The sequence below is a fragment of the Aptenodytes forsteri genome, unplaced genomic scaffold (assembly GCF_000699145.1).
Source record: "Aptenodytes forsteri isolate BGI_AS27 unplaced genomic scaffold, ASM69914v1 Scaffold193, whole genome shotgun sequence".
Lineage (NCBI taxonomy): Eukaryota > Metazoa > Chordata > Aves > Sphenisciformes > Spheniscidae > Aptenodytes > Aptenodytes forsteri.
Genome location: NW_008795405.1, coordinates 17042235 through 17066073, shown reverse-complemented (window position 1 = coordinate 17066073; position 23839 = coordinate 17042235). Strand labels below are relative to the sequence as shown.

General features: G+C 47.5%; 1 protein-coding gene across 1 annotated transcript; it reads right to left on the bottom strand.

Annotated features, from left to right (window-relative positions):
• Nucleotides 1–3834: 3834 nt before the first annotated feature.
• On the bottom strand, nucleotides 3835–23833 carry TNFAIP2 (TNF alpha induced protein 2). Its single transcript, XM_009280854.2, has 12 exons — nucleotides 23794–23833; nucleotides 16661–17012; nucleotides 14063–14690; nucleotides 12302–12416; nucleotides 10911–11036; nucleotides 9982–10082; nucleotides 9794–9892; nucleotides 9475–9598; nucleotides 8395–8517; nucleotides 7340–7495; nucleotides 6091–6212; nucleotides 3835–5713 (listed from the first exon to the last, which is right to left on the bottom strand). Exons 2-12 carry the CDS (start codon nucleotides 16998–17000, stop codon nucleotides 5572–5574), a joined length of 2076 nt encoding a protein of 691 aa, XP_009279129.1. The 5' UTR covers nucleotides 17001–17012; nucleotides 23794–23833; the 3' UTR covers nucleotides 3835–5571.
• Between the last annotated feature and the right edge of the window lie 6 nt (nucleotides 23834–23839).

Sequence of the window (23839 nt, the reverse complement as noted above, 5' to 3'; positions counted from 1 at the left end):
CTGCAAACCACCTGTGCCCAGGCAGGACAGCAACGACACCTCTGAATGAAGTGTGGCCTCTGCAGATGACATTCCTTTCACATCTGCTTGCTGACCAAAGGACCTCAAGGCCGGTGTGGTCCAGGAGTGTCTGCACAAGCTTGTCACAAGCGGGTGGCTGCCAGGATCCTGCTGGGTCGAATGCCTTTCTTGGGCATTGGAAATACCTCTATCACTCCCCACATGTTAAACAGAGGGAGTGGGTAGCTTCAACCAACCTTTTTGGGTCTGCATAGGCCCATGTAGATTGCGAAGGGGCTGTGTCACCACGTGTGAAGTTGAGGTTGGGACCTTGCCAAAGACAAGGGGTCTGCTGTGCAGGAGCATGAAGATGACAGTCCCTGCCCCACAGCTCAGATGGCTGTCACCACTTCTTGTAGCGTTGCTGTAGGGTAGAGGGGACTGCAACGAAACCAAAGAGCAGAAACAACCCTCTGTTAACTAGGACATAGCACTGTTAACTTTATCCTGATATTTTATCTAATCTGTACACTTGGTTTAGCTCTCAGGCTGCACTGCTCTTGCCAATGGGACTTGGGGGTTGGCCTCCAGCCTTTGGGATAGGGCTCCAGCCTTTGGGATAGGGCTCAAAAGCTCTTGAAGACTCCAGGACCAATATTGTTCTACCCGAGAGTTTGTTATAATCTCCACCCTTTTAGAGCTAATCTCTCCCCATCACAGCCATTCCAACATTAATGAGTACTTTTGAGAGCTCAGCTTTTCCGCTAAATGATAAGTTTTCCTCTTTTATTAGTCCATTAGGAGAGTTATTACAGCTCAAGTGCTCTGTCCTATTTGGATGAAAACTACTTAGATAAATAGCAATGAATTCCTTGTCCTCAAATGATGGTCTTTCTGGGTGCTGGTACATGACGTGCCTTGGTGTGTCCCATCTGCTGAGTGAAGGGTGGGAGGATTAGGAGAACAAGGTCCAAGGGCACTACTGGGTAGTGTTGGGAGGGGAGATAGGGTGAACACCTAAGACTTGTGGAGAGGTGAAAGAAGCAACCAAAAACCTCTGAGGGGACAAAACCCAGAGAAAAGATGAAAAATGGGTTTGTAGGGAAGCCTCCAATTTGGTCAGTTCAAAAGGATTTTTTTTTAACCTGATTTCTGGAGGAGAAAGCCCTACGTAGCAAGAAGAAATGGTGTCAGCATGTGCGAACATTCACTTCACAGTAGCCTTAAAAACTTCATATTGCTTTAAAAAACGCAATTAACCTTCCCAGAAACATGCACCTGAACAGCCTGATGTGTGCATCTGCTCCATCGCATTTCCTCTGGTTTCCCCCCAGGAGGTGAGGTTTGCCTCTCTCCCAGCAGTGTGGACTTGCACCTTTGCTAAGGGGGAAATCTGTGGTTGCTGCACTGATAAGCGATGAAATCCCCCGACATTAGCTGCCATCTCTATTACTGTGGCTACAGAAGAGCTATTTTGTATTTCAAGGATATCAGTGTGGGTGGTGTGGCCACATCCTCTTTTAAGTCATGCAGGAAGGCAGCAATTACTCTCATGGGTTTCAATCTACAGTGTGGCAAAGCACGGTTTTGTTAGTGTCACACCAAAGCTTACTGGCCTCTAGCCCATTCCCGAAATATCCTTCCTCCCCAACGCTCAGTGATGCTGACTCCTCCCCATTTGGTCCCCAGCACCAGCTTTTGACCCAGGCTGTGCAAAGCGGAGGCAGGTGATGGGGCAGCCCGTGAAGCTGTGCTGGGAGATGTGGGACCTGCAGCCTGTGAGCCCTAATTCCTCCAGGGAAGGAGGCTCTGCCTCCCCACTTGCTGCAGATGTACCCTTCCTTCGGGATGCTCCACACATTGCCAGGCTTCACGGTCTCTTCACGTTGGATTGGGGTTTCTAGGTTTTCTCCTATTAAAGTTCATACCAGCTAAACTAAACACAAGATTTGCAAATGGAGGTCAGCCAAAAGCTGCCACACCCTTTGTGAATATGTAATTGCACGTACTCTTTGTGCTTTACATAGATTAGTAGGTGAGGAACTGAGTCACCTGTGCATGTCACTGTGCATACCAATGAAGCCAGGACTGTCCACCCGGAGATGCGGGCCGAATTCGGAAAGGCCCAATTACCAAAGCACTTTGGTCTAGTGTGTCTCTCCTAAAATCTGCACATCAATAAATCCTATGGGTTTTAGTCCAGTGCTGTCATCTCTCAGGGGATCCTGCTGAAAAGATCCAGCCTCAAAGGGGAGGCACTGGAGGCATTCTGGTTTCTCAACTCTTCGTTTCCAGGTCTGGAGACCCCAAAGTTTTTCAGCAGGCTCTAGCAGAAGGTTTCTGCTTTTTTTCATCATGCCCAGCCTTGGGAGGAGCACAGGAACTCTGGCTGTTTTTGGCTTCCGCTGCAGCAAGGGCAGAGGTTTCCCAGGTGTCATCGGGGACTTGGCGTGCAGCAGATGGCTCCTGCGGGAGCAGAGGAGGCAAGTAATGCCTCGGTCCACCCTCTGGTATGCTGTGCTTTGTGTCCCTGTGTCTTTTGCACTGCCAATTGCCAGTCTAATGCCAAATGGTGGAAGTGCCTGGTGGGATGGATGGGTAGGGAGCAAGGAGTGTGCATGCATGCATGTGTGAGGTCAGTCCGTGTCCAATGTGGTGGCTGTTGCAGGCTCATGTCCTGGTGGCACTGATGACAACCGACTTGGTGAGCTGGCAATGCCACAGCAACTGTGCCCAGGAAGCAGCTTTCTTAACTGTTTTATAAAGCTGATTTTATTTTTTTCATCTTGGCTATTTGCTCTGTCTCCAAGGAGGGGCAGACAGCAACAGCAGAGCTTGCATGATAAAGAAAATCCAGCCACACTGACCTCAGAAAATTTTATTTAGTTAGTTTATAGGAGTGCTATTTATCAGTATTAATCTAACACTGTTATCAGAAGACATTCGTGCAACCTCCTGAAAGTACCTGGCTATGTGTAATATGTCACATATAAATAAATGCCATTGTAAATGTCTAGTCATACAGGAATATAAATAAATTAGTTTCCTGGGCTCATTAGAGCTGAAAGCTGGGCTTTTACAGCAGGATGAAGAGAATTGCACAACGCAGTTCCATATGGCTTATGAAATGTGTATGAAAACCGTTTTCTCCTACCCATCCTAATTATGATATATAAATAGATTCACTATTTTCCTTCAAGCACTTACTTAGCTGGAATCTTCTTTTTTAAAAGACCAGTGCAATCACTTGTATGATGCATTTCTATAGGCCCTTAACAGATCTCTAAATAAAAATGCAATGATTTATAGCAATGACATGACCTTTCACTAATTGGGAAAGGAAATGTTGCACAATAGGTGACAGCTGTCATGAGTGCTCAGCACTGTCAGAAGTCATTTTGGCATTTAGCTTTAAATTGTAGCTAGGATAAGTGTTTAAATGATGTGTAATAGGTTTTTAAATTATGAGTATATATGAGGTTTTGTGGGAGTGTGAGTGTGCTTATGGAAGGAGAGGGAGGTTTGCACTACCCGTGGCCAGACAGCAGGCTGAAACCAAAGCGCTGTTTTTCACCCAGTGTACAATTTTGTCACATAACCTGTTGGCAGAGGACTCCTGCATCCGTCTCACTGCGGACAGCAGCAAAGCCATAGGTTTAATAGCAGCTGCTAGGAGGGTAAATGGGGGCCGGCAGGGGCCAAACTCTGGTGGGCTGTATCTGCTAAAGACTCACATGAACAGGAGGAGACAACAGACAGGGAGGAAGGGGGATGCCAGAGCAGTAAGGATGAGATGTATGTCAAATATATATCTTTTTATTATTCAACATTGAGACTGTGGTAGTGCTTAGAGGCTGACATTTTGGACCTTGCTATACCAGATACCATAAACACAGTGCACATGACAGTCTTTGCTCCAGAGAGCAAGGAAAGCCAGGCTATGGGACCCATACACAGCACAAACAGAGGGTGCCTCTGCTTTTCCAGCTTGTCTGTAGTCCAGCAAGACCCTCCCTGCCTGGAACCGGTGGGTGACGTTCACTGGAGCAGGCTGGGAGTAGTGGAAGAATTGGCCCTTCGAAGGAGTACATAGGACTACATGTGGCAACGCAGTAAACAACAGCCAGAGACAGAATAAATGAGTCACTTTTCTAGCATATTGGAATACTGTTTAAATATAAACATTGCAAATGAATATCTCTAACTGAGAAAAAATAAAATTGGATGCAAAAATACACCAATGGTATACTGCCTATGCATATAAATACATTACATGGTTTGCACAGTCATTATGCGTCTTCCTTCCGGACCGACTTTCTACAGACTGATACAAAAGTTGAAATAGAGAAAAACAGAAGGGAAAGGTCTTCAACTAAACACATTGTTGTTTTGGCAAGTGATTCGCTTCCCAAAAAACTGGGCTGTAAAAACAAAACATAGTTTCACAACAGACCCATTTGTGTTTTCACATCTATCTACCTCACAGCAAGAAGGGAAAGAGTGAGCAAGGAAATGGTGATGCATACAGGATGCTTGATATATTATAATGGCATTTGAGACCAGTTCCACCACCCATTCAAAGCCTATGATGTTAACGGGGTCTGGAAAAGTCCTCTCCTCGAAAAGGAGGGCTTAAGTAATATCCAAAGTGCTTTAGATGCCGGTGCTTAGCCCACATGATCCACTGCAATAGGCGGTTTGCTCCTAACCCTCTGTTAGCAGGGTGCCACTCCAGCGGAGATGCACTGGATGGGGTCACTGCAGAGGGGCTAGCGGCTGCCGGGGGTGTCGGGCACTCCCACCTCACGGAGGTGAAGGAAGCACACGCTGCCCTGGCCGGACTGCTGCTGTGGCGCCAGCCGGTACTCTCCAGGGCCGGTTTGGAAATCCCGATGCCCCTGGGCAACGCTGCTGCATGGGGCAGAGCGTGCAGCCAGGGCCACTGCAGGCTCCAGATCTTGGGGTGCTGCAGCGCAGCAGGACAGCAGGAGTCCTGGCATGGCTGAGCGACAGCTCCTCCTGACCCAAAACTTGGTGCCTCTCCCATCAGCCTAACACAGCCGCCCCTGCCCGGCTCAGAGGAAGGCAGATGGGGTGCAAGCACGCTCGCATGGGACTTTTCCAACATCTCTAAATTTTGGCTTCAGTTTTTGTTTCTTTCCGTTTCCTTAGAAGACAAAAAGCTATAGGAGCTGCCTGCTCGGTCTGGGCTAGCTGAGGAGTCAGTGACGTGGCCTTCACAGCACCCTGTGAGGTAGACAGAGGTCAGAGCACCAGGGCAGTGTCCAGGCAGAGAACATGGTGGCACCAAGGAGACCTTGGAGGGAGTCTGTGACTGCTGCGAGGAGCAGCCCCCGTGCTTGCAAGCACTGCTCCTCCCACGGATGCCCCATTTTCCCGACTGCACGCAGAGGACAGTGATTCCTACAGAGATGCTGAGCACTGGGTTAGGACAAAGTACTTTCCGTAGGAAAAGGCGGCAGTGTATGCTGTGCATCACTCCAGGGGACGGTCTCCATCCCTGGCTTAGCCCATAGTCCGGCACAAGGGGGTGCCAAGGGGTGCCTTGGCCTAGGACACGTTTATGTTGGAGAAGAGCGGGGCCCCGGGCAGTGTGGATGCTGTGCTGTCTGCCAAGTAGCCCAGGATGCTTTTGAGTTCGCCGCGTGACAAATTGGCTTTGATGTACAGCAATGCTTCCAGGTGCCTTTTGCTGTGGAAGAGAAATGGGCAGGCGTTATCTCCTCCTGCAGATCTCCGCGTGCTGGGTCCCTTGTGCCAGGATGCGGCCCCCACTCTGCAGTGGGCACTGAGGGGACGCAGCACTGCCCCAGGAAGTTTGGGGTAGAGTAGGGAATCTCCAAGGCAAAGGAGAAAATCAGACCAGAATTTGGAATATATAAATAGGCCTTTTTTAATAGTTTATTTTGTTGTCCGATGGCACTGGGATTGCCACAGCCTGGCAGGCAGCCCCCACCTGTTTTTATAGACTCAGGCTATGTGAACCTCACCTATACTCATATTTGACTGTTTTCTGGCTCAATTAAAATTCCATATGAGTATTTGCAAATCTGCTTCAGCGTCTCTTACCGGATATCTGGGTATGTTGTGGCGAGTGTTGCAACTTCAATTTTAATAGCACCCAAATCCTGAAGTCGGATTATTTCAGCCAGTTTGGGGAGCGCCGAATTCAGCCACATGGCTTGAGACCCCTGCCAGAAGAGAAAGCAGTCAGCAGGGCATCGTGGAGGTGCAAACCTCCGCCCAGCCCAGGAGCTGTGTTTCACCAGGGGTGCCACCGAGCTGGCTCCTGAGGCTGTTTCCTGGTGAGGGGGAAGGACACAGCAGCAATTTTAGGCGCCTCATTGTTTTCAGTGATGTTTCTAGCCCAGACTTTGCCTGGACCATCCTTGGAGAAATTGGGTTAGTTCTGTGGTTGTTTTTAATCCTCTTACACAAGTGGTGTGGGGTTTGCCATAAGACTGAGGTTTCCGCATCTACCTTGACAGACTCTCTCTGCTCTTCCCTCCCATCACGTTTTCCTTTCCTTGGGTTTCTACGCTGCCTGGTGTGTGTATGAGGTCTGATGGGCAAGGTAACACACTTCCACGTGCTGCTCTCTCCCAGCTCTGCACACAACCCTGCCTTTAGCGTCTCCAGGCATTGCCAAAATCCTCTTTCTGCCCACTCAGGTAAAAGCCTGAGTTTTCTGGGCTGTTTTCTGGCCATTGGATATCCCAAGGTGCCAGCTACCTGACCTCCCACCCACACCGAGTGATGCTCAGGCTTGTTCCTCTTCCAGTCAAACATGTATGGGGTGGCAGAGGACAGGGTTTGGCTTAGCTTTTAGCTTTTTTGCAGGCAAATTTAGAGGCATGGAAGGGGGGAGGTGATCTCAGAGGAGAGGAGTGTTTCAGCTATGCCGCTCATGGAGGAAACACTTGCGTATCACAGACCCCGTGCTGCCCATTCCAGCCCCTGCCTTACCTAAAAGCAGCAGTGAGAGAAATCAAACCCAGACTCCATGCAAGTTGTACTGAAACTGGAGATCATTAGCTAAATCTTCTGACCCTATCAATATAAACCCTCAAAAGGAAACCACTGCCTACGGGACAAAGGAGGATGAAATCATCGCTCTCTATCTGGGGGAGAGCAGGCTGGTGGCAGGGGAGCCTTCCTGCCTGCAGGCACTTGGAGACCTCTTTCTGCCTGCAGTCCTGCCTTCCAGGAAATTAAGCTGAGTTGGAAAGGTTAATGAGAGGCCCCAGAGAATTTATTTTCCTGTTTTTCAGTGTGTCCATGCCCTGTGCTGTTGTGGACACGGCAAGCACTCACGTACATTGCTGGTGCAGAAGGCTTCCAGGTCAGCAGCGTTCTTGGAGATGTTTTGAGACAGGTTTTGCTGTTGTGTTGGAGTTTTCAGGCTGACTTTCCTCTTCAGCAGCCTCATGATGTACTCTTTAACCAAACGGGCATGGATCTTCTCGATGATAGCCTGTTGGGAAGGAGAGGGGGGATCATTCATCTACCTTTTGCTTGGGGACAAAACAAACCATGTGTGTGGATGGAGGACAAAAACATCTTGGGCGCTGTAAGGCATGCCCCACCAAATGCCTGCTGCTGATCACACGTGACGAATGGTGCTGGTTGCCAACCTCCCCACGACTGGTTACGCCACATCCTAGATGCCGAGAATTTCTTTGTACTCAAACTAATGAAGTGTGGGAATTTCCAAATGTTGTTTCCTTCTGGGAAGAGTTGAAGGCATAGAAAAGATCTAACGTGTTAGAGAAGAAGCAGCAGTATTCCAGAGAAACAGGAATTCATGCTGCTCCTCCTGTTCCTCTCTCTAATACACAAAACATCATAATTTTGTTTCAGCTACTAAAAAGACAAAGGCAGGAAATCAAAGATTTTTTTATATGGTGATGTTTCATATATACTCCAGCATCACCGAAAATGTGGTTGTGGCTCAGTTATCTGGGATTTGTCTCAGTTGCATCCATCTCCTCTGGTCCTTAGGGCAATCAAAGGAGCCATGAGGTACAACTGTGCAATTTCGCCCGTGTTTCAAGGTTGCTAAACCAAACCCATACATAAATAAAGCCATATTTTGAGTGATCCCTAGAGCACTTTCTCTACAGCAGGGGTGTTTTTCTCTGCAAACACTGCAGCAGACCTACATGAGTCTGCTTCTGCTGGAGAAGAGTAAGATTTACATGGCTAATCTAGGTACACTGCATGCTGATGGAAATTCCTGCCTGAGAGGGCTCTCCGATGCCATGCCAGCTCACCAGCTTAACGCGGGCCAAGGCAACTCGAGTCACAGAATATCAGAGCTGAAAACACAGCCTCAGCATCCCAGAATCCCTCCGACATTTCTCTTGGACTTACATGGTAGAAAGGGTCCTTTAGGGTCCGGAAGTCTGAAATATGTTTGCTGGTGGTTTTAATGATCTCGTTCATAATTTCATTGCTGGAGTCCCACTTATTTTCTGTAAACTTCTTATAAATTGGCTGAAAAAGGAAAATCTGCTTAGTTCCCTCAAAAAATTCTATGCATGCGTATATTTAGCATTTCTGTATGTACAGTATCCTACATAGCGATAGCGCAGCGTGCAGTCCTGTGCAGGGACATGTGGCAATGAGTTACAGGGGCAGGGGAAGAGGGGGCTGTATTGAGTTTGTGCCCCCTTCTTGGTTCCTCATGATGAAGAAGACTGAGGGCTTGAAAGCCACATATTGGAGACGCTTCTTTTATTTCCACATTTTTAATGTTTTGTCCACACCGTCTTGTCTGATTAGAGAATTATGGAACCATCAGGGGAAAAAAATGAATCATTATGAGGCGTTTTCAATCACGATTTATCTTGGCCACAACAAATAAATATGAAAATAAAAAAAGCACCCCTGCTCTGCCAGGTGCCTTCCAAAAGGCCCTACAGAGAAAGCAGAAGAGATTGTGGCTGAACATTCCTGACTCCTACGCCTTCCCCTCCACCACACTTGCTTAACTTAAAAAGCTTGTGTTATATATAAAAAAAAGTGAAAAAAAAAAAGAAAGAAACCAAAAGTGCCTTTCAGACCACCTCTATGAAGAAGCCAAAAGCTGCGTGATTGCAGTTCATGTCATTTGTGATTACTTCCTACAGTTTGGAGTGTAAACACTTGCAGGTTGAGACTCCCCCTCCTGCAGCAGTTATCTTAGATGTGATCAGCACATTTTATGCTCGACTGCACAGTCATGCCTATGTAGCTGCGCCCATTTTGCCTGCAGGCTTGAGGACCAGCTCAAGGAGAGGTGATTCAGAGTTTTCTGACTGATGCTGAGAGGCGACCTGCCCCACAGCCCTTCTGAACTTTGCTGCATTTGAATCAGAGATTTGGGCAACCGACAGCACGGCAGGGGGACATGCCTGGCGCCGGCACAGGCTGAGCCATGGGGTAGGAGGGTGTGGGGCGCAGATCTGGTACCTTCAGCTGGGCAAACAGCTGTTGAAGCAGCACGTCAAAGCCGCTGTTTTCAATGTCGCCGAGAGTGCTGAGAATACTGGCTTTATTGTCGTCCTTTTCCGCCATGTTTTTCTCTGCGTAGTCTCTGCAAGGAAATATCAGCAAGGTCAGAATAAACTGTCCTCAAAAGAGATATATAGAGAGAAATTCAGAGGTCTCCAAACCTTCCTCTGCAGGCAGATGGACCTTCCTCTGCCCACTCTGGAGTACCTCCCCTCTATCACACTATTATCCGTTGCCTGCAGAGGAAGGAGCAAAGCCTTTTCTTTTGGACCCTTACCTAAAATTCCAGCAGTTGTTAATATTTGCAATCAGTATAGGTTTGTAGTATCTGTGCTTCTTGCTTTTCTCCTTAAAGTCTTCAAAGGCATCCTTGTAGCTGGAGGGGAGATGTGAAGAGGAGAAGAGGATGAGTGCCTGTCCCGGGCGGCTCTGGCAGCCCTGCTGCCCGACGCTGCCTTACCGCACCTTTTCAGGAAGGCAGGCAGCTCCCTCGACAGGCGAAGCGACAGCTCCTCACCCACTGCTGTGCTGATGTCCTTGGCTCGCTTCTGGCCGCTGTAGATACTCTAACAAACAAGATCAATTTTAAATGCCGTCTGCTCCAAAAAGGCCAGCTTCACTGGTTAAAATCGCTACAGATCCTTAACTGCGGTAACTGCGCCCAGCTCTCCTGCACCCATCCCTGCGACTGAGCCAGGGACCATGCAGAGCAGCTATACTTATTTGGTGAGTTCAAGCAAATTTTGAACTCCATTTTCAAATGGGGAGAGAGGTGAAGAAGAAAGAAGCATTAAAGAAAGCCTGTAAAATAGCTGAGAAAGCGGGGAAAGCAACACTTGGGTTTTTTGCTTTTTTTGCTGAACATCATATGATTGCATTAAAAAAACCAAGCACAACAACCTCAATATATGAAAGGTTTATTTTTAAAAAATAAACTCTACTAATCCTCTGCAGCCAGAGGAGGGAAAGCGTTGAGCATGGGGAAAGGGCGTGAGCACTTGGAGCAGCTCTGCCCATGACAGTCTCCCCAGGAGCCAGCAGGGCAACAGCACCGTGCTGCTTCCTCGCTCGGCTAAACCTGTCTCTTGTCTCTCTGCTGCTACATTATCCAGCGCCTAATGGCTTGGCTTCGGCTGGGCGTGCAGAAGAGACCACACAGGGAGAAACGAAGGCAGCTTTCCTGCTTGTTTTGCTTATAGAGGAGTTTGCCTCCATCACGTGCTATACCAGGACCATGCCAGACCATCGGTTAGGGCTCCCCTGTACCACCCGCCTCTACCACCACCCTACACAAGCAACTTGGCCTTTCCCTTTTCTGAATTGACTATAGTTAGTCTCATACCCTAAATACAGGCAGGATGAAATTGTTTATTTTTAATATATATCTGTATTACCTGGATAACAAATATTGCTAGTAGTTCACTCTGAAAATGTCCACTTAGTTTCTCTGGTTCTTTGTCTTCTTTCCATCTTTGGATTTCTTTATCTAAACATTTGCTCAGTGAATTTTTGATAGTAGCCTTTAGGGAAGGAAAAACAACAGCATTTACCACAAAGTGGATGTAGCAGTTCCTGCCTTACGCAGGTTTTACTCACCCACCCACCATTTGTCTGGCTGAGCAGAATTTTTTCCTTGGCCCTGGCTGAGAAATAAAGGCTCTTTGTTAGGAGACGCCTTATCCACAGCTTCATGGCAGCAAGGACAACCCCCTCACAATATCCACCTATACAATAACGAGTTGAATATTTCAGGCTAGGAATGAAGATCTATGTTCCTGCCCGCCACCATGCCACGTCAGTGGTGATCTTGAGGGCAGGGGAGGGGAGCGGTGAGTAGGAAGGTCGCAGGCAACTACGCGTGCCAGAGCCCAAATTCCCCCAGCCACGCACTGCCTGTGTGTAACTCTCAGTGCTACCCTCTGTGCCTGGTTTTGCAATCCTTTTTCATGAGCACTTCTGACGTCTTATGAGCGCTGGAGAGTGAAACAAAGTGTTCTCAGGTTTTCTCTGCTCTGACCCCTCTTGCGTGCACACTGCAGCAAGGCTTTGGAAACGGTCTGTACGGTGGCTGGCATATATCTCTGATCACCAAGTGCCTTGTTCGTGCGCTTTGCAGCCCTCACACCCACCTCTGCCATCTGCAAACCATCACGGGCTACAGCTAAACCTGGAACTTGTCTTCTCATTTTCCAGGAATTCCAGCCCAAAATGCCAGAAGCACTAAGCTATGGGAGTACTGTAAAAGTTGCTTCTTGTTTCCATTAAGGCAAGAGTGATCCAAAAACCAGAGCAACTGTTATTTTCTGCGGACCAGGCAATTATCCATCAAAGAGACAGATTTTTCAAGACCAGATGTGCATGCTTTGTGCTCACCCATGGTCTGGCACCGCTGCAGAGACCAGAAGTAATTCTGAATCCAACATCTGCGAAAGGGAGCGTAAATCCCTCTGGGGATTTAGCAGAAAACTGGAAAGTTACCCATAAAGATTTGTTGTTGGATTTTTTTCCACCTTCCTACCACAAGGTCTGCAGGAACAGAGCAGTTCTTTTCTGATGGCTCCCCAGGGCAGAAGGCTGAGCTAAGCAGAAGTTTGCTCTACAAGTCCCATCTAGCAGAAAGCCGATCTGACCCCCCAAAAGAAACAAAAGCATTCTTGCTTTTGCTTCTCTCTGGAAGGGTGTGTGACTCACAGCTGAGAAGTGTGCATGCAGGACAAATCAGAGCTCCTCTGAGGCATCATATGGGAGCAGTAAAGGGAAGAGGAGGGACTGAACAGATTCTCACCTCTTCACTGTCAAGGTATTTCTTTTCAAGCTCTTTGCTCAGACTTGATGGCAAAAGGCTTCCAAGCTTAACTTTTTCCAACTCCTCTGCTAAAACATGATCTTTTCTCATATCTCTGGAATGAAAAAGCCAAACAATCACATTTACCAAGGGCAGTGTAATTCAAGACAACTGTTGATGCAAATCACTAACACTTTTTGAGGATATCACTGAAAAAACAGATGAAAATGTACATTATCCTTAGTCCAGGCAGGACTTGGAGGAGCTGAATCTGTGCCAGGGGTGGGACCCTGAGCAACCCCAGGGAATGGCGTCATGTTCTGCCGAGCTCCTGAGCACCGGCCACTGCGCTGGGTATGGGGGACCCAGAGCAGCAGCAGGGACTAGTCCCAGGACACAGCCTCTCTCCGTCAATATAGAGAGGTGATCAGATGAAAAGCTGGCATTTTGTGGCTAGTTGGGAACGGAGCGGGCAGTTTCATACCCCGCTGTCACGTCCCCACCACATGCCGGCTGAGCCGGGTGCTCCTGAGCAGCTTCAAGGGAAGGGACCTTCCAGCCGTGGGGGGCTCAGGCCAGCGCTCATGGAAGGGCTGATTTGGAAGCAGCCTCTCCCTCTGGAGCTGCAGAGAACAACCCTGAGCATCACCTGATTCCCATGTTTGCACATGACCCAGCTCCACGGGGGTACACTGCCGTGCTTCCCACACATGGGCTGTTTCTGATACAATGCTGGAAGCCGGGGCCAGGCTGTTGTGCAACCCTCCTCCTCCTCGCTGCTCCCTTCACTGCTGGCTGTGTAGAGAGGTGGTCCCTGAGCAGACACCTGGACCTGGCCTCTGGGAACACCCCGCAAAGCAGCCGCTGCCCTGACCAACACTGTCCCCAGCACTGGGCTGTGCTGCTCTGGCTGAGCCCTGCTCCTCACAGCTACTGATTTCCAGGTCAGGATACACACGCTGGTTCAGGCCTGAATATCCTGACCTAGAGCACAGCACTGGCTCTGGAAAACTTCCAGGATCAACACTGACTCATTATACTTCGTCAGTGAAACACGAGAAGGAAAAAGTGGAGGTGAAGGTTGAATGGCTTTAGAACAGCGGAAGAAAGACTGCTAGTGTATTTACTGGTTTTCACCTAAGAAATGAGAGCCCTTGATTCTCCATCCAGTACTATAAGCCACAACAAGTAATATTTTCAGTTCTATAACATATAGGGCTTGCGAGGATGAAGGGCGACCCTTGACTGATGATGTCCATTCACAGGGGTGCACCCTTTCGTCTCCTAACCCAGAGGAGTTAGGGTTAGGACTGTGGGTGATGCCTAAGCAACATCCTCCGTGCCCAGGATAATTGCATCTCAGGTTGTTCTATTTATTGGCTGCCCTCTGGTCCAGAGGGCTGAAATTTCCAAATTTTCCAAGAATGAGTTCAGGTCCGCAACTGGAATAGAGATCAGGGCAATGAACCTGCCCAGTTTACCCCACAAGTGAAGCCCTAAACGTCTGTGTGCATGTCTGTTGCCCAGAAGCCTGAATGGTGGGGTCAGCCCTTGGTTTACAGACTAGCAGCCTTGAGCATGTCCCTTCCAACTCTCCTGGCCAGCTGGTGTGCATCAGCATGATGCCAGTGACACCAAGACCTAGCCACAGACCAGACTGCATTGCAGTGATATCAATTCATACATCAAGCAAATGTCTGGTTTTGCAGCCAGTGAACCTGCGTTAATCACCAGGGATAAACGTGTAAAAGCCTCACTTACTTGGGATAAATGTTGTGCACCCATGAGAGGAGGAGGTAAATATCCTTGTCTTCCAGATGAGACTCAGCATTTTTCTTTGCCTGGGAGGCAAAATAGTTGTGGTAGAGTTCTGCATATGTGCTGAACACGTTAAACTCAGGAGGATAAAGCTGTTTAATGTACTTTACAACTACTGTCAAATCTTCTTTCATTGTCTTTCCCATGTGCAGGAGGTTCTGGCCAACTGTAGAGAGGTTCTCAGTTCTAGGAGTATGACTTGTGTCTTTCATTCGAGTCTCTACCGACTCCTTTACTGTAGCCATCCAAAGCTCTTTCCATTTTCTAGGTCTAAATTGCATGTTCTGGTCAGGTGGATTCTCCAACGTGTAGTTCTGATCTTCTTTCTCCTGCTCTTTCAGTGCATCTACTGCCTGCTGCAGCAGTTCTGGGTTTGTTTTCGCTAGAAGGATGGAGTCTTTCAAGATGCTGAAGACTTTGTACTTCAGAACTTCATAGACAGACTCGACATCTTGCTGGCTGGTGTTCAGTCCCTCCTCACTTTTGCTAGATAGGCTCTTCTCCAGGACAATCAGATGCTGAGCAGCGTCACAAAGCTTCTGCTCTTCAAGGAGATCCATGACTTGTTTGACTGGTGAAAAAAGAACAGCCTTCCTTTACCCAAGAGCAAAGATTTAAATTTTTATTTTATATAAAATGATGGCTCTGGAATACTTTTTTAAAAAAATGTTTATATTTCTATAATGCTAGATCTTAGGCTCCTTCACCATATAGAAAATCTTTCTGTTTATTTAAAATTAAGATTATTCCTAGCCTACCTCTAACTGGAGCAATGGAAATTTGAATACCCATCACCAGTGTGCTACATATGGACGGGTATTCATGTGCTACCCATAATTTTTTCCAAAATTTAGATTTGTGGGGGTTTATTCATTTATTTATTTATTATCCTCGCTCCCATTAATAGGACCTCAAGGAAGAAGCATGGCTTTAGAAAAAAATGTAGATGGAAAGATGTAGCTAAATAAGATGTGCTAGAGGAAATACCACATGAGTTTTCCAGAAATAGGCTGGCACAATCCGATCTGCGAAATTTTTCTGGAGGACACATTTAGTGGGCAAGATAAATACATTGAACTATCCTTTCTGAACTACTGCCAGTTACTCGATATGGTGCAATCTGGGAAATTATTAGTTAAACTAGAGAAGTGATATCCCAAAATAAGTTTTGTTAGGTGTGTAAGGTTTGTATGGAAATCCCTGGGTGAAGAAAGCTTACATTATTCATGAAACTCATCTTACTTCATATTCTCCTTAGAGACTGCAGCACAAAAGTTGGGAGTGCCTTGTTGGCATCTGCTGATTACACAAGGTTCAGAGACATTGTCAAAACTGAGGGCTTGGTGTATTATACAGGATCAATGGGATAACTTGAATAGTAAATGGGCTGAAATTTAATAGCACAAAGTATAAGATACAAATTCAATAGAACAAAAGTTACGTAGCAACAAACAGGATTTTCTGATGCAAGCTGGATGTGAATCACCTTGAGATGGAGGAGGAAGAGAGATGCCTGGAAAATTAGTAAATCATTACCGTGAGATTATGGCGAAAAAGTCAGATACGACCCCAGGATGTATCCAGTGAGGAATGTCCAGCTGAGATAGGAAAATGGCAACATATTGTACCAGGCAGTGGTGGTATCTCATCTGGAATATTTTCTGCAATTCTGGTTGCTTTCTTTCGAAAAAAGACATTGGGAATGGGGCAATGCAGCAGTAAGAACAAAGGAACGAAGGGCCCGTTTTCAGTAAACTTGGTTCATTTAGCTGAGCAAATTCAAGGCCGAGAAGGAAAACCACCAGTTAGGGAAAACATTTGACACATGGAGAAAGAGAAGCCAATTAGCCAGGTAAAGGCTTGCCTGGAAATGAGATAATTTGTACTAAAACAGTAAGACTTTGGAAGAGCCCCCCAGTAAAGGAGGTAGGACTAAAAAATGAACTTATTTTAAGGTACAGCTTGCCAAGTTTATGAACCAGGTAATGAGATATGTCACCTGAGGTGGCAGGTGAACCTTGGAAGTGCCAAGGGGCACTTTCCTCTCCAGTTCTGGGTTTCTCTGAGCAGGTATTTTTCTACCTCTCTAAGCACCCTGCAGAGACGGTGCCTGCGACTGGAGGAGCTGTATGTTCGTATATCAGCCCCGGGAAAGACCTACGTGTGCTGCTCACTGCTGTTCCTGGGGGAAGAGGAGATTTCACAGGGTAGTGGTTTAATGGAGGAGCAGAGCAGAGAGGTATGCCTTGGTTTCTCGCCCACCCACAGATCTCTGTGCCCCCATGAGAGGTAGAAATAAGTTTTGTTTTGGACAGAAATCCTGCAAACTGGCAGTTCCTCAAGGAGTGTGCCCTTGGTACCAAAGGACTAGGACTTGAGGTCATGTCCCCCTCAGCCCATGTTTCCAGAGGCTCCTTAGGCAAGTCACTTGAATCTGTTGGTGCCCTTGTTTCTCAAGGGGACAATTCTCCACCTCGTGCAGCCCCTCTAGAGATAACTATGGCCTATGAGGTGGTGCAAGGAGGATGGAGGAGCACTTACCACTGGGTGGCTTGATCTTCTTCATCTTCTTAAGTGCACTCGTAAGGATTCCCTTTATTCCTTTCTTCCCCTTTTCAGGGCTGTCCCCAGCAGAGGTGCAGCTCCCATTGCTTGTGATGGAAGATGCACGTGAGGGTCTGCAGGCTGCCTCTGGCCTTTCACTCATCTTCTCCTGGTCCCTAGACCAGATCTCGTCTCCAGAAGGTTCAGGACAGGCAGGGACTTGCTCAGCTACTGATGTCGAAGGGTTTTCAAGCTGCCTGTTTGCAGCAATGCAACCCTCTGATCCGTTGCGTATTCCAATAGGACCACTTTGGAAAAACGGTAACATTTTCATCATTTTCCTTCTAGCCTGTAAATTTCAGAAAAAACTGGTCAGATTATAACAGCCTGCATACAAACTACCATGGCACAATGTGGCAAGGTGCATTCCCATTAAAAAAAAAAAAAAAATCTGTAATGAGTTGTCCCTGTGTGGGTGGTGGGGGAGTGCTACACGTCTTGTATGAGCACAGCTCTGCAGGAGAGCCCCTGAGCAACGTCACCTCAGGTAACTGAGAGGATGGAAGCAGCTCTCTGGTCTAATAAATAGCTTAGAGAAAATCGATGAGTGATTTTAAGGGTGATTCAGATGGTCTGATTTGAGACCTCGAGCTTTTCTGGATACAGGAGAGCAGGGCTCTCCCACAGGATGTTGTGGGAGTATGGACGTGAGCGTGGATGCTGCACACAAATGACGTGGATGGGGTGGGACAAGCATCCTGTGCCTATTTAAAGCAACCACGAAACTCCCATACTTTCATATGGCATCGGGATCAATTCCAACCTTCCTTAGGGCCTATTTTTGCTAATCTCTGCTCATCTGGCTGCAGATCTGTTTGTGGAAGCACCCATGTAGCTACTTGCACACTGAGTTTGCAAGTACAGCGTGAAAATGAGACGAGCCTACCAAGACAGGTATGCAGCAACCTTTGCTGAGCAAAAGTCCTGCTGGTTTAACTGTGTCCCCATTGAAGTCAGTAATAAAATTTTTAGCTTTGTGGAGGAGAGCTCCCAGAGAAGGTGGCTGAGAGTTCAGAAACATCAGGAATGTGAAAACCATGGTTGAAGTGGGAAGCACAGCAGTATCTCCTGATATGAACATCACTAGGCTTATCATTTTAGGCCCAAAAATCCCAGTCAGAAGCATGGCTTCAACGCTCTGCATGCTGCCCACATCCCTACAGTGGCAGACACAAGCTCAAGGACGCATTCAGACTCTTCAAATCCACTCACAGTCTATGTAATCTCATTTTTAAAATGGTCCCAGGGTGACTACAACATCCCAAACAAGGCAACTTCAGCGCAGCTTGTGGCAACTTCCGTGTAACTTGTTGGGTGTTTTCAAATACCTGGGAGCAATTATTGTCCCATCTGTTCATGTTGAAATGTGGGGCTGTAGTGCAGGCTGCGGCTTGTGCAGAAAGAAATGCTAGTGAAATGGGGTGGTGGAGGGGACAAGGTTCTGACAGCAGGGACTAACCAGACTGGACTTTTCCCAAAGCTGCTGAATGAAACTGGTGCTAGTGACCAGGGCTGCTGCTCAGCTAGAGCAGTTCTTGCCTGGCTGAGGGGGAAATAGGAATGAGGCACGAGGAACGGGATGGTTTAACCTTGTTTTAACAGACACTCTCCTGCGAGTCCTGCTCTACCACCAACACTCCTGTGCTACAAATAATTAACGATAGAAATTTGTTATTGTAACAACATCTTTTCTGAATTTGTATTTAGAATTATTTATGTACATGTATCCTTTAATATATAGCTATAGATTTATTTGCGTAATTATATTAATTTATATCATTATTTTAATTATATAATAATTATAAATAAATAAAATGACTCATAGTTTCCAATCTTTGTTCTAACAATGCTTTTTTTTAAGTGACTTTCTGGGACGCCAGTGCACTTCTGTATGAAGAACTCTCAGGCAAGTTTTGACTTACTTGTACTGCGTAAGGACAGAGGAATTAGGCTTTAAATAAAGGAAGAATTTGGCTTCAGTTATAAGGCCACAATGTGGTGATCTTCAAATACCCTTGTTAAGTTTATACTGCTGATACGCATCGTGCTGATACAAACTGTGATACTTATTTCTGGGCAAACTGGTTGGAAGACTGTGGCTTTTCGTTTTAATTGTGATTTCTCCTGCTGGATCCCAGCAGCTTGAAGAGCTTTGAAGCACCAAGTTAGTGGTAGCAGCCAGGTGGTATAGAGAGCAGTTAGAGCCTGGCATTGCTGAAAGCTTTCCTCCTCTGTGCTTTGGCTGCCAGGTCATGTTCAGGATTAGTAATGCTACTGCCTTTAAAACACAATGAAGATGAAAACTCATTCGGGAAGGAGAGAAAGGGGTGTGGGTGTGCATGACCTGGCTGGCTCTCAGCTAAACTGGTGGTATGGGACCCGGGGCAAAGTGCAAAGCTAAACCTAAGGTGCCACTACGGCTGAGTGGGAAGGTGGTGGCTGCTGAGAGGCGTCGGGTCGGAGCCCTCGTGCCCCAGAGCTCAGGGCTGGTTGCGTGGGCCAGCAAAGGGGGCCTGAGCACCAGAGCTGCCCAGCGGCAGTGAGTTACGGCTGGAGCTACGCACCTGCCTCTTCCCTTAGCACACTTAATGGGGAGGGAGGAAAAATCCCTGCAGTTCACTCTGGCTACTCGAGTCAGGATGCCCCATTAGAATCCTTAAAATGGGGGAAAAGAGCTCCTTTTTCTTACATTTCCATTACAAAAAAATATCATGGTAACAGGGATTCCCTATAAGTGTTTAGGACTTTCCTAATTTGGACATGAGGAAAAAATTCTTTACTGAAAGAGTGGTTAAACATTGGAAGAGGCTGCCCAGGGAAGTGGTTGAGTCAACATCCCTGGAAGTATTTAAAAGACGTGTAGATGCGGCGGTTAGGGACATGGTTTAGTGGGCATGGTGGTGTTGGGTTGATGGTTGGACTTGATGATCTTAGAGGTCTTTTCCAACCTTAATGAGTCTATGATTCTAATTTTTGTAGGGCTATTTTCTTAGCCTGCATTTCCCAGTATGATGCTATGTTTAGATGCATTCTGCCAAATCCTTTCCTTCCTGTTTGTTCAAGCACAGACTCAGCTGGGTCCTTTCTCTCTCTCCTATTATTCCAAACAAAGCATGTATTGTTCTTATTTTTTTTCGTTTCTAAACAAAGAAAGTACCTCTCCCTTTCCTACAGCCAAAGGTGACTGGTATTTAAAAGACGTGTAGATGAGGCACTTAGGGACATGGTTTAGTGGGCATGGCGGTGTTGGGTTGATGGTTGGACTTGATGATCTTAGAGGTCTTTTCCAACCTTAATGAGTCTATGATTCTAATTTTTGTAGGGCTATTTTCTTAGCCTGCATTTCCCAGTATGATGCTATGTTTAGATGCATTCTGCCAAATCCTTTCCTTCCTGTTTGTTCAAGCACAGACTCAGCTGGGTCCTTTCTCTCTCTCCTATTATTCCAAACAAAGCATGTATTGTTCTTATTTTTTTTCGTTTCTAAACAAAGAAAGTACCTCTCCCTTTCCTACAGCCAAAGGTGACTTTCAGCGTCTTTTGTTTTGATGAATCGTGATCAGAAAGGTGGATTTCAAAATGGTTTTGCTTCTTCTTCAATACTAAGATGAATGTCATTTATCTTTGAAAACCATTGAAATGATACTACACATAAAAGAGTCCATAAGGGAATGATTAAGCTGGTTAAAAGCTTAGTTTTTAATGGCTGGCAGAACTTTGTCCTGGTAACGCTCTGAAAGGGCTGGGTGCAGGGGCTGGTGATGTCCAGAAGGGAACTAGATAGCTGGGCACGTGCTGCTGGGGGCTGCAGCCCAGGCGAGCCCCTGCTGTCCCTCTGCGGAGCGCACCGAGCCACTGTCTACAGCGTGTCCCTATGCCCTGACCTGCCTAAAAAAGTCCCACAGCCGAATTAGAAGAAAGATAAAATCAGCTCCGGTGTTTTTGCCCAGAGGCTGCACATCAGCAGTGTGAGAACTGTTGGCAATATTGGCATGTCAGGGTGTGCTTTTTCATCTTGAACTAATAAACACCGAAGAAGTTAAGCATCTGAGTAAGGCTGTCAATGCAATAGCAACCATACTCACTCACATTTGGCCAGCTTGAATGCTCGCCCAGCATTTATCAGTTTGCTGCTGCTGGTTTGCATATGTTTGTATCTGCAGCAGGAAACACCAGTAAACCCCAGCTTCCAGTTCTGCCTTGAAATGCAGCCTCAGTCGCTTATGGCACATGGTACCGAAAACTCCCCTCCATCTCTTCTCTTTATCATTAGATGGCCAAGCACTTACTGTAAGAAATGCCTATAAGGAACTTCTTACGAGAACTTTCTTATAGAAAAAAAACCCACTTCACTTTCTACAAGAAACACTCAGCTAAAGGAGATGGCATGTGTAATGGCTGGAGGCCCCGGGCAGCGTCTGCTCCTGCCTGCTGCGGCAGACAGGACACGCCAGGAGCTCGGCTCTGGCTCAGATGGCCACAGCTGCTCCTGTACACCTGTGTTCTGCTCACAAATCAAAGCTTGTTAAAACTCCAGTAGGCTCCAAATTATTTTATCAGTTAACACTTTGGGAAATGCTGAATCATTTCCCAGGCACAGAGCTCAAATTCAAGACTTGGGAAATTTAATGATTTAAGGTCAAGACTTGAAATAGATCCCAACTCATTATTATTACTAATTTACTGTTAATTTACTGTTACCATCATCATCATCCTCATTATTGTTATGCGGCACTATAGTTTGTGGTGGGGGAGTCTTTAGCTCCAATTATTTTTGACATAGTATATTCAGCTTATGGTTTCCAACCAGAAGAGCAGCACCATACGCATAGCATCCTCTGCTCCCTATACGGAGGGCCTGTGCCATTAGGACAGCAGTGCTGTCGACTGCTGGCGTGGCCGGAGCGGGACCCAGCAAGCTCTCCGCATGGTGCTGATCACGGCGCGTACCCCTGGGCTGGAGCCCTTCCAAGGTGGGCGAGGGAAACACCTGGAGCAGAGCCGCGACACAGAAGGACACAACCTGGAGTCTGGGCACGGCGGCTTCCCATTTTCTCATTTTCCTCCTCAAAGGAAACAGCCTTCACGCCGCACGCTTAGGAATGAGCTCATTTGCGAGGGGTGGCCCATGGTGTGCCAGAGAGCACTCAGGGGAAGAGATTTACTGATTACCCCTATTCTGAAATTTTTGCTGATCTTTTTCTTCACTTCTTTTTCCTGAGCTGCTGCCAGTATTAACAAGCATTTGTTTGGATTTTTAGTCCTCTCCGGCCTGCTGACAAAGATTTAATGTCTCGTTTTAGTGGAAATCCCCCACTCTCCCACAGCCTCTCAGAAATCCAAAGTTATTTAGCAAAGTTTGTTCTCTGCATTTGCATCAGCCTTTTCTTCCCCCGGCCCTGCTCCCCATGGAAATGGGGTCACACGAGAAAATCACACCGGGTCAAACCATCTTTTGAAGCAGTAAACTAGTGCAGCCAGTCTGAGTTCAGTGTACCTCAGCCTATGCAGTGACACCTAAATGAGCTGCTAATAAATCAAGGCAAAGAATCTACGAAGATGCCAGCCCCGATCTTTGCAAGTTGGGAAGCCCTCCTGGGAGGTGTTTTTTTTCCTACCAATTTTTGTTAGCTGGATTGGGTACTGAATGGAAACACTGTGAAGCTGGGGGCTCCCACGTGGCTCTGCCTGGGAAATCACAGTCCACAGATGAGCCGGGCCACCAACACCCCCACCTTGAAATTCTACTGTGCTGCTCAAATCCATGCTCCTGTCCGCAGACCCCTATGGGACACCCACAACCCCTTGTGGGCCCCTGATGGTGGCCAAGTTCTGCTCCTAATGCTGAGGTCAAAAGCTGAGGGCAAACAAAACCTGTATCTCCAGTAAAGAAGTCAAGGCAGGAGCAGAGCCTCCCCAAAGGGACTCGATCCGTGTGCCTTAGCAGTGTTCCCATTTGATCGGCTCAATTGGAACTGGCAAGCCTCAAAGTCCCTCGGCGGGGGCAGGTGGTTGAATGCTTTGGAGAATGACTGTTTTGTCAGGTTTTCTGCTCTGAACTTGGGTGTGATGGCAAGGGACCATGGTTTCTAGATCAGCCATACGCTCCAGTCACAGAACGTCTCTTCCTTACTTTGCAGCAGCCTCGGGAAGAAATCCTACTTTAAACACGCCGAGGATTCTAACCCTGAGGTTGAACCTTTCAGTTCATGCCTGAGGAGCTCACACGGTGGATGTGGGGCAGCTGCCCAAGGATAGGAGAGAATTTTGACAGGCTCTTCAGTGCTGTGGGAAGAGGCAGGTCCTAGGGGCAGTGGGACTTCCCTGACTGGGAAAAAAAATAGTCACAAAATGGCGAGCATGGCAATGCAGAAATGTGCCAGCTTCGCACAGTGACCCCGGTAGGATGCAGGGTATGGAGGCTGCCTGGAACTGTACAGGATCCAGGCACTGAAATGGTGTTTTTTCAGTGCAGTCGGGCTGAGTAAATCATAATCCAATTATTTTCTTGTGATTTGGGAGAAAACCACTTCCTTCCGAATAGAGTCAAAGAGGAAGGGGTGGGAAGTGCCACGCTGAATCTGGATCCTGGTGCCTGATCTGGGTTTTGGATGCTTTGGTGCCCAAGACCTATGCACAGATTTTGGGGAAGGGGTTGGGGGGGGTAACGGGAGTCACTGCTCACAGCCTGTACTCATGCCCTGAAATTTGGGGGATGAGCAACAGAAATCGGACGCAGCTGTCGCAATGCAATTGCCAGACGCATATTCTTGCGGTCCCCCACCCTGGGATGTGTCTGGAGCTGCTGTCCTTCTCGCAGCAGTTCGATTTATTCTCTATTCTGGTAATTACAAGGTGGGGCTGAAATCTGTCGCTTTGTCACCTTTAGCACCTTCCACTTACTCTTCCCCTCTCTCAGACACAACAGGGAGCCTTCGCGCTCGCTAGCCTTGCAACAAGTGAGCCGGGAGGGAGGCAGAGGCGCGGGAGAAGCGGGAGAGACACCGGCCCTACGGAGAAGGGGAAAGCCCGGAGCTCCGCAGCACGGACAGGCGGCACGAAGGACTTACTCTGCTGCGGCTCCCGGTCGGGCTGGCGGGGCGGCGGGGTGGCTGC